Here is a 13,082-nt window from a genome sequence, read left to right as displayed (position 1 = left end):
AGTGTGAAGATCGTCTCGTCGACACCGAAGCTTCGGAGCGCACCGAATGCTCCGAAAGAGAGGGAGATGCGGATGGAGTAGGAACGCGCGATGATGCGCCAGAGCGATGACGCTCCACGTACCACTGTCTCTGCTGCGGTGACAAAGAAGAAAGAAACTCCTCATCATCCATACCTGCATTAAACACACGAATATTTAAACTTAATATTGAATGAATAGAGTAGACAATGACGAAAAGACCATTAAATACAATGACGTAATGACGCATATAAATACAATGACGCAATGAATTGAGTGATAGAAGAGGCAAGTCGAAAACTCAGAATTTTCAATCAAAAGATGTGAGCGCGAGTAGAAAAGAGCGTTATACACCATGGAAGGTACTTAGAGAGCCAGAGCTTTTACAACACGGAGCAAAATTGTTCAAATACAATATTTGTGGCTTTAAGAGATCTCTCTCTCATCCTCGCATAACTCAACATAACTTCCTATATCTATATAGAGCTCTCCGTTTAAACACATATCCTCTGTTTCATTTTGTAGCTCCTCTGCATGCACCCCATATAGAGTAGTAGCATCTTGATGCTCGTCTGGCACCACCGCAGCGGCTTCTGATTGAGCATCTTCTCTGATCTCCTCCATTGATGCCATTGTGATTGGCACATGGTAGCCTTCATACGTCCTTACACTACGAGGGGCTACCTCTATGATGTACCACCGGTTTGATGTAGACTTTGTAGGATGAAATATTACCTGCCAGAGCCACATAACTTACATGAGAGCTTTCAAGCACATAACTTGTAAAAGGGGGATGTTAACTATTTACATACTTACTTGTTCACAATGCTCGGGTAGTACGAAAGTGTCTCTTAGGTCAGTCCATTTCTTAGTAGAATCCACCTCAAGAAAACCAGACTCTCCTCTACGCACAGTAGCGTTGCGACCCTCCATGATTATCTTGAACCATTGCACGTCGAACAAGTCGACAAAAAATCCTTTGTAATCGATCCTCAAAATCTCTTGTAGCGTGCCGAAGTAAGTGAGTTCCGCCACCACAGGATCTGCATCAGAGGAACATCGTCGACTAGATTGTTCAAATTTTACCATGATTCCACAATCTTGAGTAAAATGCTTTTTGTCGATCCGTTCCACCCTAAAATGTCGAGCTTTACACCATGCTGCTGTGTATGACTTATACTACAACGAACAAGGATCATGAGTGGCCGTTCAAACGTTTAGAAATAAAGTCACTAGCTAGTCGTACATTGCAAACTTACCTTGGTCACGCAACCCCGAGAGTACTCCCACTGTTCCTCAGTCACTTCGTCACCGCATTGTTGTGCGCTTTTCAATTGGTTGTGCAACCATCTTAAGCTCATGAATGTTGGTAGGCTCTCTAGACCCGTAGGATAGTGCATCGGTGGTCGTCTTCCCCGTCTCCACTCGATTCGTGCCCTTTGTTGCTCTTGCTTTGCATCCTCATATTGTGAAATCCACTTTTGCATCACTGGATTGTGAAGCATGCAAAATCGATTGATTTTAGCCTCTAGACCTTCCGTCATCTTCTTCTCAACACCGAGATTGCACATGACAATCCCAGATATGCGCTCATCATCTATGGTTCGCCATAGAGTGTCCCTGGCTTTATCAAATCCGTCTAGCCACTCTCCAATGTACACTAGGGACTCTGATACCAACCAACCTTCTGCCATGCTACCCTCCGGACGTGCCTTTTGACGCACATATCCCTTAAGCGTTTTCATGAAACGTTCTAAGAAGAACATCCATCTGGAATGAACTGTGCCAGCTATTTCCACCTCATCAACTATGTGAACAAGAAGATGCACCTGAATGGTTAGCATGGTAGTAGGAAAATGTTTCTCAAACATGCACACAAGCTCCGCAGCATTTAGTTTGGCGAATGGTATGGAGTCTACGTTGATCTCCTTTTGTGAGATCCATTGCACCAGCTTTGCAAGTTTGTAGATTGTGTTACGGATGTCAAGAGACAAACATCCCTCAATGGCAACCGGTAAAATAAACTGTAAAGTATGTGCAGCAATGATATTAAAGTCCACATTTTATGCAATGATATTAAATTCCACTATGAACGTACCTGACACATTTTATGCCAATCGTGTGACTTCAAACCGGCAAGCTTTCCTTCTTTAGTAAAACACGTTCGGAGCGAGTGCATTACGCCAGTGGGGGTCCGCAAAGATCGAATGGTCTCTTTTACTTTGCGTTCTTGGGCTCCTTTGAAAATCCATGGTGCTTTAGGGAGTTTTATCGATCCATCAGACGCTGTTTGTGGCCAATATTGCTCCATACGATCCACATTTCTAAGGTCAACTCTGGCTCCCAAAGTATCTTTCTTGCCGGTCAGATGGTCCCATAGTAGATTACCCACATTCTTGAATATGTGCATTGGATCGAGCAAGTGATTGATCATGAGTCGGGGCCAGTATGGTAACTCGTACCATAGAGATAGTCTCTGCATCCCTGGAGGCAATCCGTCATCGCACATCTCCTTCTGCTCTAACCATGCTTGTGCAGACATCCTTGGTGGCTCTCTTCCCAAAAAGCCGTCGCGTAACACATGATTCTCTGGAAGATACGCTTGATGACCTTCGTAGATTTGCTTCTTCAGTGAGGGCGCCCTACGTGCATTCAGTCTAGGTCCACATGTGACACATGCTATGTATCCGCTTGTTTGAAGCCCTACATGTATACACATGATAATAGATCAACTATGGGAAAAAACAAGATTTACAGTGTCTGAGTGAGGAGTGTCAATAGATCACCTGAGCATTCTGTTAGCCCGGGATAGTCATGCATGGTCCACATTAGAATGCCTCTGATCAAAGCATTCCGTCATCCTGTGTGTAGGCTCATATCCACCACCTGTATGCCAATCCACAATTGTTGTAGCTCTTCCAATAGTGGACGAAGATACACATCCATATTCTCCACTTTATATCGCCCTGGCACAATCAAGCTTAGCCATAGGTGCCCCTTCTTCGTAGTCAACCACGAGGGAATGTTGTAGTTGACGATGACAACGGGCCATACACTGTAAGATGTTGATCTTTAACCAAATGGATATACGCCATCCATAGCCAGGCCTAAGCACAAATTTCGAACTTCCCTGACAAAATCCGACCATGTTCCATCTATATGTTTCCAGGCTGCGCAATCTGCAAGAATTCGTAGCACACCATCCGAAGATTTATTCTCCTCATGCCATGATGCTAGGGCGGCCATGGACTTACATTCGAAGAAATGCTTGATGCGAGGAAGCAGAGGAAAATGTCGCAAAACCTTTTGTGGAATTTTTGTCCCGTGGAGATCTACTCGATGTCTTTCGGAATCACATTTCGGACACTTCTCCATGTCTATGTATTCCCCTCTGAAAAGAATGCAGTCAGTAGGACAAGCGTGGATAGAATTGTAATCCATCCCCAAGTTTCGCAAAATCTTTCTTGCTTCATTTCGAGAATCTGGCATCACATTGTCAGCTGGTAGTATGTGCTCTTTAAGCAATCTACACAACATAAAAATACGATACAGTCGTGTAAAAATCTATCAGATCATTATACATTTAGAGTTTTATTAAAGTAAACTAATTGTAATAGATCACCTGAAAAGCGCTGTGACGCTAGTGTCACTCCATCCAAACTTTGCCTGTATGTTGAGAAGAACCAGGAGTGCTTTCAATCTAGACATACGTGCTCCATTATACAATGGCGTATTGGCTTCACTTTTCATATCATCATAGATGAGCCTTTCTGAATCCATGATCGTCTCGATCATTTCATCAATCTCGGGCTCAAACAGCCTCGTTGGGAATGTGCTCTGCATGATCATCCCCCGAGCTGTCAGAGGCTACATCTTGTGGCCTCACATATGCTGCTTGACCAAAGCGCCTGTGAACACGTCTATTGGGTTGCAAGTTTGCTGCTTGTTGGCCAGCGTCAGAGTCCAACGAGTTATAATTGGCAACAACTCGATCTATAATTGATGGATCGAACTCGCCAAATTCGCGAACGTGCTGCAAAGAAACACATCTTGTCCGTCGCACAGCATGCTTGCATTGATTACAAGGACATAAGACCCTCGTTGAGAGATAGGTGTTTCGGTTGGACGGTCCCACATCCTCGTTACTACTCATAATGAGGATAAAAATCTTATAACCTGGACAACAAATTTAATATTCTATTGACATTCTTCGTCTTATCTCTCTCTCTCTCTCTCTCTCTCTCTCTACCTCACATTCTCTAGTCATGTCCAATTCCCGCACACCTCAGTCTAGAGGTGCACGAAGATCAGAACCACCGGGTTATAATCTCGTCTTTATTGGTCAATACCTATATTTGTGGGTACAAGAAATTTACAGACCCACGTCTACATGATACTGCATGTAGTGGACAAAACTCCTTTGCCTCTTCTCTAGCTGTAGCACTTCACAGCATCTTAACATCTTTTCACAGTAGATCTTTTCACTGTTCGTCTAACTCTAAACCCTAAGCCGTAAGTAATTCTTGCGTGGACTCGATCTAACGTAAATAAGCGTAAATCTAAATAAACGTAAATCTAACTAAAAATAAACATAAATCTAATTTAACGTAAGTCTACATCTAACCTAATCTTTAACGTCTTTTGGGATAGTTTCCTACGACGTTAAAACTCTCTTCTTCTTGTGTGTGTGTGTGTGTGTGTGGGTAAACCTAAATAAACCTAACTCTAATCTAATATAACATAAATCTAAATCTAACGTAAATTATGTTATATTAAAAACAAAGAACTAAACTAACAGGGATTATAAGAACCTTAAAACTGATTTAACACATAATTTTTCACATAACTCGGCAAGAGTTGGCATTCTCATCACTAAAGATGTGAGAGTTAACTTCCGGCGGTGACGCTGCCTCATCTCCATCCACATCTGACGACAGCAATTGGCCCTTTGGACCGTTCTTGCTCTTGTTACTAACTTTGAAGTTGTTGTTGAATGATTAGAGGTTGTCTAGATGGTCATTGTCGGGGATGTAGTGACTCTTGTCGCCCTGAAGATCCACCTTCTTCCCTATCTTCTGAAGACATTTCACCACTACTTTTGGATCGACGGAGCCCACCATGAGTGAAGGCAGCAATACCCTATATTCCATTGAGGGCTTTCTTTACCCGCTTCATGCAGGCATCGCAGTCTATGGAGACCTAAATCTAATCTAATATAACGTAAATCTAAATCTAGCGTAAATAAACGTAAATCTAACTAAAAATAAACCTAAATTTAATATAATTTAACTTAAATAAACCTAAATCTAATTTAACGTAAGTCTACATCTAACCTAATCTTTAACGTCTTTTAAGATAGTTTCCTACGACGTTATAACTCTCTTCTTCTTGTGTGTGTGCGTGTGTGTGGATGTGTGTGCCAATAAAAAGAGATAAATGGTATAACCTTTCTATCACCCATGCCAAGTATGATAGATTGGTTATGCCATTTCCCTCTTGAATAATAGGTCTTGAGTTCAACTCCTCGTCGGCTAGATCTTTAGGTCTTTTAATTTTAATTAGTTTCCTACGACGTTAAATTAGTTTCTCTCTCTTTCTCTCTCAATGTGTGTGCGTTTTTTTGTTTATGCATGTTTTCTCTCTCTTCTTCTCTCTCAATGTGTGCGTTTTTTTGTTTATGCATGTTTTCTCTCTCAATTTGTGCGTTTTTTGTTTATGCATGTTCTCTCTCTCTTTTCCTCTCTCAATGTGTGCGTTTTTTGTTTATGCATGCTCTCTCTCTCTCTCTCTTTTCCTCTCTTAATGTGTGTGTGCATTCTTTGTTTATGTATGTGTGTGCGCGTTTTTGTTTATGTTTGTACTCTTTCTCTCTCTCTCTCTCCCTCTCACTCTCAAAAACACTATGTGTGCGTGTGTGAGAGTGAGAGAGAGAGAGAGAGGGAGAGAGAAAGAGGGGAAGGGAACATGAGAGTGAGGAGAGGGAAGGAGCATACCTGGCTCTTCTTCCTCTCCTCGTGTGTGTGTGTGTGTGTGTGTGTGGAGAAGAAAGAGAGAGAGAGAGAGAGGGAGAGCGTTACCTGCTCCTTGCTTGAGGGCGTCGAAAAACTTAGATCTGAGATCTGAGTTTTTGGACGCTCTCTGTTATTTTTTTTAGCGCAGTCGGCGTCGCTATGAACGTCGCAAATTTACTTGTAAATTTGCGACGCTCATAGCGACGTCGGGATTTTTTTTTTTTGAGCGTCGCTGTGTGAGCGTCGCTAATATGAATAGCCTCTTGTAGTGGAGGTCTTGCTGTCTCAGTCTCGCTCTCGGGTTCGCTCCCTTGCACGCAAATGCACTTTCTTCTATCCTATCATGCACGATGTTGCGCATCATATGGCTGCTGCTATCTTGCGCAATAGGGCATGTGGGCAGGTGGCAGAGGGGCGATCAGGAGGAGGGGTGCAGAGATAGGAGGCAAGTGCAGGAAACGTAGGCGAGAAGAGGGGGGTGGGGGCGGTCTCTTTGCGAAAGAGGAAAGGAGGATCTGACGAGATTCGTCTTAACAAGAGCAATCTAGACCGAGTAGGTAAGTAGGTATGTCAATGCATGCAAAATTAGCCAGTAGGGTAGGTGTGGCCCAATCTTGTTTAATATCTATACTATATATTAAGGAGACTGATTTTCCGTGTCGCAATTCCTTTATCCGGCTACAGTGAGGACAATGCGCACGCAGGGGAGAGAGAGAGAGAGAGAGAGAGAGAGGCGGGAAGATCAGGGAATCGGGGAAGATCTGCTCGCAAGCAGCCGGCGACTGACGGTAGGCAAGGTGAGGCACCCTCCATGGGGCACGAGGACCACAGGCGAGGAGGGACGCCATGCACGCAAGGGAGCTGGTTGCTGAGCTGCCCCAATCAACATTTTTTAATCTGAAATGCAAGGGTGCCGCAAAAATCAACCCGCAGCATCTGCGCTCTCGCTGTCTTTTGCTTCTCTCTCTCTCTCTCTCTCCCCCCCTGCATCCACAGGTGAGCGGAGGATATACTGTTTCAAGACCTGCATCACAAGGTATCGCGAGATATACCGGACGGTCCCTCTCTACAATGGAAGCAATGCCTTGCTCTGCTCGTAAGACTCCCGAAGTTGTATATAAAATGCATGCGTGCGTGCGCGTGTGTCACGTGGTGTGTGTGTGTGTGTGTGTGTGTGTGAGAGAGAGAGAGAGAGAGAGAGAGAGAGAGAGAGAGAGAGATGGGTGCTGCTCAATCCGCAAGCCAGGGAGGGAGGGCGGCAAAGCAGGAGAGGCGAGACTCCGTGGGTGCAAAAGCGGAGCAAGAGCGCCAGGCGGCGTCAAAGCAGAACAAGAACCACGAAGAGCTGCAAGAGGAGGGGGATGAGGAAGAGGAGGAAGGAGTCCATGTGGCGAGGCCAATCACTGCGACACAGGTGGGGGAGGGCAAGGTGCGGTTGTGGGACCCGCAAGGAACAGGTGGCAGCGGCGCACTTGTTCACATGGGCGGTGGCGGGCGCATAGGCAGCGCGGCCCATCATCGTCAGCAGCAAGTGGGGATGGGGGACGAGGTGGTGACGTGGGTGTATGTCATTCGCTGCGCTGAGAGCACCATCGCCCAGGATGTGGTGCGCGGGCGTTGCCCCTCCGCTGTGTTGAGCCCGCTCGGCCAACGCCAGGCGCGAGCACTTGCCATGTCCCTCCTCTCCCGTGGCCTTCGCTTTGATGCTGTTCTCTCCTCCCCCATTCAACGTTGCAAGCAGACTGCACTCTCTGTTTGCCAGGTTCTCTCTCTCTCTCTCTCTCTCGTCTTTCCTTATCTCAGTTCTAAGAGGCCTTGAGCTCAACCCCCTTGGTACAGATAATCGTAGACCAATTAGTCAGCACTTGTAATTTTTTCTGTCCTGGCATGTGTGCTTTGACATTGTCACTTGTGTTTGTGCGCTATACACTGTTGCAGGCTGTACCCACTTACTCATACATGGTACTAGGCTAGCCGCCCTCCCCACGTACCTTGATGGTCCCTGCAATACTACTCCCACATGGCTCCCAACATCCCCGTCCATAGCCATGTAGTCGTAGTATTACAAGGAATTTCTTTGCAATACTACTCTCACATGGCTCTTGGTATGAGCACCATGTAGTTGCAGTATTACAGAGAAATACTGCAACTACATGGTACCTTGGTGTCTAACCTCTTGTCTCATAGTACACCTTCTCAAGAATGTAAGCGTGCCACATAAATTCAAAATAACGGGTATTTTATTTAGTAAAATTTAAAAAATTTAATCAAAGAGGTTTTCAATTACATTTTTGAAAAAAAAAAGCAAGTTTTTTAAGAAAAAGGGGTCACTCTATTACCTCATAGTATGTAGGTATAGGGGTTTTTTAAATACCTCTTGAACAAGTGACATAGACGATTCACTCTCTCTCTCTCTCTCTCTCTCTCTCTCTCTCTCACACACACACACACACACACACACACACACACACACACACACACACACGCGCGCGCGCACACCCAATAAACACAAAACATGACTTGAAACTTTGAATCAAAGAAAAAGTGATAGTTAATTACAATGCTGTAATCGTCAAGACGATAGCGCACTTGGTCAAGTGCTTGATTAGTATCAAGGTTAAGGGTTTAAAGATATGTGGAATCTTATCTCAATTAATGCAAGCTTGAAAGGAGGTGCAATGTGCAGTGAACATGCTTGAGTGGGCATCCTCTTCACACTAGGCTATCAAAAACCAAACTATCTACTTTGAAGAAAGGGAAGTTCATAATACCATGAGTAGCACATCAAATAAATGACCATTATTCCTATCAACAAATCAAAATTTATTGACCTCTTGAAAAACCAAAAGAGGCCAGATGCTATGATTTCACTTCATCTCTCTTACTCAAATACCCTCAACTTGTTTCCCATTTAGGGTAGTCTTAAACTTTTTCCCAACATCAAAGTTAGTGGATTAAACTTCTTATTGCAGGAAATCAGCTTCAATCAAGATAGACTAGAGTTTGGAGATGCTTTGACAGAAATGAGCAACGGATTATGGGAAGGGCTTCGGAAGTTTGATGTGTACACTGGCGACATTAGTGATATCATGGCGAACTTGAATCAAGACTTTCATGCACCTGGCGGGGAGTCCCAACGACAAGTAGAGTTTCGTGTGGTAGAGTTTTTGAATAATATTGTCCTCACAAGGTCACTAGAGATAAACCGTCAAAATGATCAAAGGATGTATTATGTAAAGCATGACATGGAAGTTCCATCCACCCAAAGGTACATGCCAAACCCACAGAGCAATATCAATGCAATAGTAAAAGGAAAGGGCAAAAGTAGAACACACATCCTTTCTCCTCCTCCGCCAGGAATCGGCTCACTAGTTAGTGGTGATCAGCATGTCCCATCACTAATGCAAATGCCATCAACTTACTCTGTGGCTCTCTTCTCCCACGAAATGGCCATAAAATGTCTTTTGCGTGGATTAATGGCATTTCCTCCCTCTACAATCGAGCAATTATGCATAGATCCCACTTCTATCACTTTGCTAAGGCATTCAACCCTATTTGGCTGGAAGATAATCCTAATCAATGATAGCTCTCACCTTCGTTCTATCTAGATAATGTGAAAATATGCACCTACAAGAAAACTAAAATGTACTGCTAATTCCTACATAACCACTATGTGCATGTTGGTATCACACAGTCCTCTACTATAGGCAATTTGTAAAGAAACTTTGGGATTTCATAGGTGCTTGTGATATCTTGTTGACGATAGCCTCTTTTGTGAAATATTGATGCTTGTATTTGGACTTTCTACAAGCATTGGTGTGATCTTTAAAATACATCTAGACCAATGTTCTTGTCTTCATGTGGACTACTTGCTTGCCCAATCTTGCTCCTCTGATTTTTCTTGTTCTTAGTTTTGGACTCATGACATATTTGTTGCACTATTTCTATTACCAATGTTCGAATTATTTCAATTAAAACTGCCTCCTCTCACCCAAGTGTGGTAGATTGGTTAATTCAAGTTCCCTCTTGATTATCAGGTCTTGTGTTCAAGCTGACTCATGAGATAAATCTTTGAGGTCTCTTGCAATCGTTCCTATTATGTAAAAAATTGTTCTCTTCCTCTCTCTCTCTCTCTCTCTCTCTCTCTCTCTCTCTCTCCCCCCCCCCCCCCCCCCCCCCCCCCCCCGCGCGCGATCATAAGAAAACCCCCTCCTTTTAAAGTGCATAATCCAAAGGGACCCACTCTACAAGGTTGTGACAATGTTCCTTGAACTCAAATAGGCATGTATCTAGTTTGCAAGGGCCATATACCATTGTGCAAGAAACTCTTTCAGGCATCCCCAAATGATCCCCTTGAATGAATCTCTCTCTCTCTCTCTCTCTCTCATTTCGTACAAGATAATTCTCTCTTTTTGGAGTAGAGGCCAAAGGGACCCACATCTATAAATGCTGATACAACCTCCCCTTCAAATATAGCCATGTACCTAGGTTGGACAAGGAGATCTTAATACCATACTCCAATGTTGATGGTTAGGGAGAGTAGAGAGATATAAGAATATGATGAAATGCTAGAGTAGAGGAGGCTACATTGGGTGGGGGAGGAACAATGAAGAGGTGAGGGATAGAGATAGGAATTTGTGTGTGTGTGTGTGTGTGTTGAAGGAGTACGAGCGGAAGTGCGACGCGAGAGAGAGTGCGAGAAGAAGAGCACGAAGATATGGTGAACTCGCTCTACTGTAATGTGTAGAGCATAGTGAGTTCTTATTAGGTTTTTACAAAAGAATATGTGTACATACTTGGCGGCCCGCCCACTTACCTGGGCAACCACATTGGGCTTTATACCCCAACAACCTCCCACTTAAAGTCCAATGTGGTACTTTAAGTGTGAGAGAAGCTACTATACAAGCTAATATACATGAGAGACACCTAACTGCTTGCGAAAATGCGCAAAGCTCTCTGAGGGAAGTCCTTTTGTAAGTAGATCAGCGGGATTTTATGTGGTGTGAACTTTGACAAGCTGAAGTTGCTTATCCTCGAGCATTTCCCTGATGAAATGATACTTCACATCCACATGCTTTGTCTTTGAGTGATAAACTGGATTGCGAGCCAATTGTGTAGCACTTTGACTATCACAATATAACACAGGCATCTCTTCTTTGATTCCCAAATCTGTTACTAGTTGATTAAGCCAAATTGATTCTTTGCATGCCTCTGATGCTGCAACATATTCAGCCTCTATAGTAGACTGAGTAACACAATCTTGTAATCTAGAACGCCATGATACTGCTCCACCAGCCAATGTAAAGAAATACCCTGACGTAGACCTTCGGTTGTCTAAGTCACCTGCAGAATCTGAGTCTGTAAAATCCTTTACACTTAGCTCCTGACTCCCATAGCATATACACATACTCTTTGTAGCTTTCAGGTATCTCAATATTCCTTTCACTGCCTCCCAATGTTTCTTGCCTTGGTTTGACATGTATCGACTTACTACTCCCACTGCAAATGCAATGTCTGGGCGAGTAGCAATCATTGCATACATCAAACTACCCACTGCAGACGCATATGGAATCTTATCCATTTCAGCCTGTTCTTCCTCAGACATAGGACAATCTTGTTTGCTAAGTTTCACATATGGTGGCAATGGAACACTCAATGCCTTTCCCTTCTCCATATTGAAACGTTGCAAAACCTTGTCAATATACTCTGTTTGAGATAACCAAATCAACTTCTTTGATCTATCTCTCTCAATGCGCGTACCAAGTATATGACTTGCCTCACCCATGTCTTTCATGTCAAACGATTTTGCCATCTTTGACTTCAAAGCTGAAATTTGTTCCAAGTGCTTGCCAGCAATCAACATGTCATCCACATACAAAATAAGGATCAGCCAACTGCCATCCTTAGCCTTCTTTGTATATAGACAGTGATCGAACTCACTACGTTTGTAGCCTTGAGAAAGCATAAACTTGTGGAACTTATGGTACCATGCCCTCGGTGATTGTTTTAAGCCATAAAGACTCTTTAACAACTGGCATACCAAATCTTCCTTGCCTTTCTCAACAAACCCTTTTGGCTGCTGCATGTAAATTTCCACATCTAAATCACCATGCAAGAACGTTGTCTTGACATCCATTTGGTGCAACACCAAATCTAATATGGCAACCAATGCAAGAAAGCATCTCAATGTAGTCATCTTGACCACCGGAGAGAAGACTTCATCAAAGTCAATGCCTTGTTCTTGCTTAAAAGCCCTTGGCAACAAGCCTTGCTTTGTACTTTGGCTGACTATCATGAGCAGCAATCTTATACCTGTAAACCCATTTACAAGGTAGAGCCTTTTTGCCCTGTGGTAATTTAACTAGCTTCCATGTCTGGTTTTTATGCAGAGCTGTCATCTCTGACTGCATGGCCAATTGCCAATTCCCGGAGTCCTTCATTTGCACTGCTTCCTTGGAACATGAAGGCTCATTGCAATCAGTCAACATGACATAGTTCATAGATGGAACAAACCGATCAGGAGGTCGTGAGATCCGTCCTGATTTATGCAAAATAGGTGGTTGAGGCTCAGCCACAACCTGTGGTTCCACTCTATCCTGTCCTTGCTCCTCTTGAGCCTTGACATTTTGTCTTGCACGTGCAGGTCCATCTTCTTGGAAGACAACTCTTCTAATCTCCTCAACCCTCTCTGGTTTAGAATGATATTTGGCTTCATTAAAGTGAACATCATTGTTGTGGATAACCTTTCTGGATTCGGGATCCCAAAGTCTGTACCCCATCTCACCAGAATTACCATAGCCTAGAAAGATGCACTTTCTACTCTTTGGCTCAAGTTTGTTCCTAAATTCCTTTGGAACATGAGTATATGCCTCACAGCCAAAGACTCTGAGATGATTGTATGAGGGCATTTTGCCTGACCATACCATCTCTGCCACACTGAATCCTTCTGCAAAACCTTGCTAGGAGATCTATTTATAAGATGAACAGCTGTTGATATAGCTTCAGCCCAAAACCCATTTGGCAGTTGTGCATTAGACAACATACTTCTGACCT

The 13,082-nt window shown here is 43.6% G+C and overlaps 1 protein-coding gene across 1 annotated transcript; it reads left to right on the top strand.

The window, feature by feature from the left end:
* The first annotated feature begins 7,181 nt into the window (after nucleotides 1-7,181).
* Nucleotides 7,182-9,886, top strand: LOC147429565 (uncharacterized). The gene is made up of 2 exons (XM_086495823.1): nucleotides 7,182-7,791; nucleotides 9,002-9,886. Exons 1-2 carry the CDS (start codon nucleotides 7,249-7,251, stop codon nucleotides 9,635-9,637), a joined length of 1,179 nt encoding a protein of 392 aa, XP_086351949.1. The 5' UTR covers nucleotides 7,182-7,248; the 3' UTR covers nucleotides 9,638-9,886.
* The last annotated feature ends 3,196 nt before the right edge of the window (nucleotides 9,887-13,082 follow it).

The sequence above is a fragment of the Adiantum capillus-veneris genome, chromosome 22 (genome assembly GCF_014529385.1).
Source record: "Adiantum capillus-veneris isolate H3 chromosome 22, ASM1452938v2, whole genome shotgun sequence".
NCBI lineage: Eukaryota > Viridiplantae > Streptophyta > Polypodiopsida > Polypodiales > Pteridaceae > Adiantum > Adiantum capillus-veneris.
The sequence above is the reverse complement of the archived record's forward strand: the minus strand, read 5'-3'. Positions and strand labels throughout refer to the sequence as shown.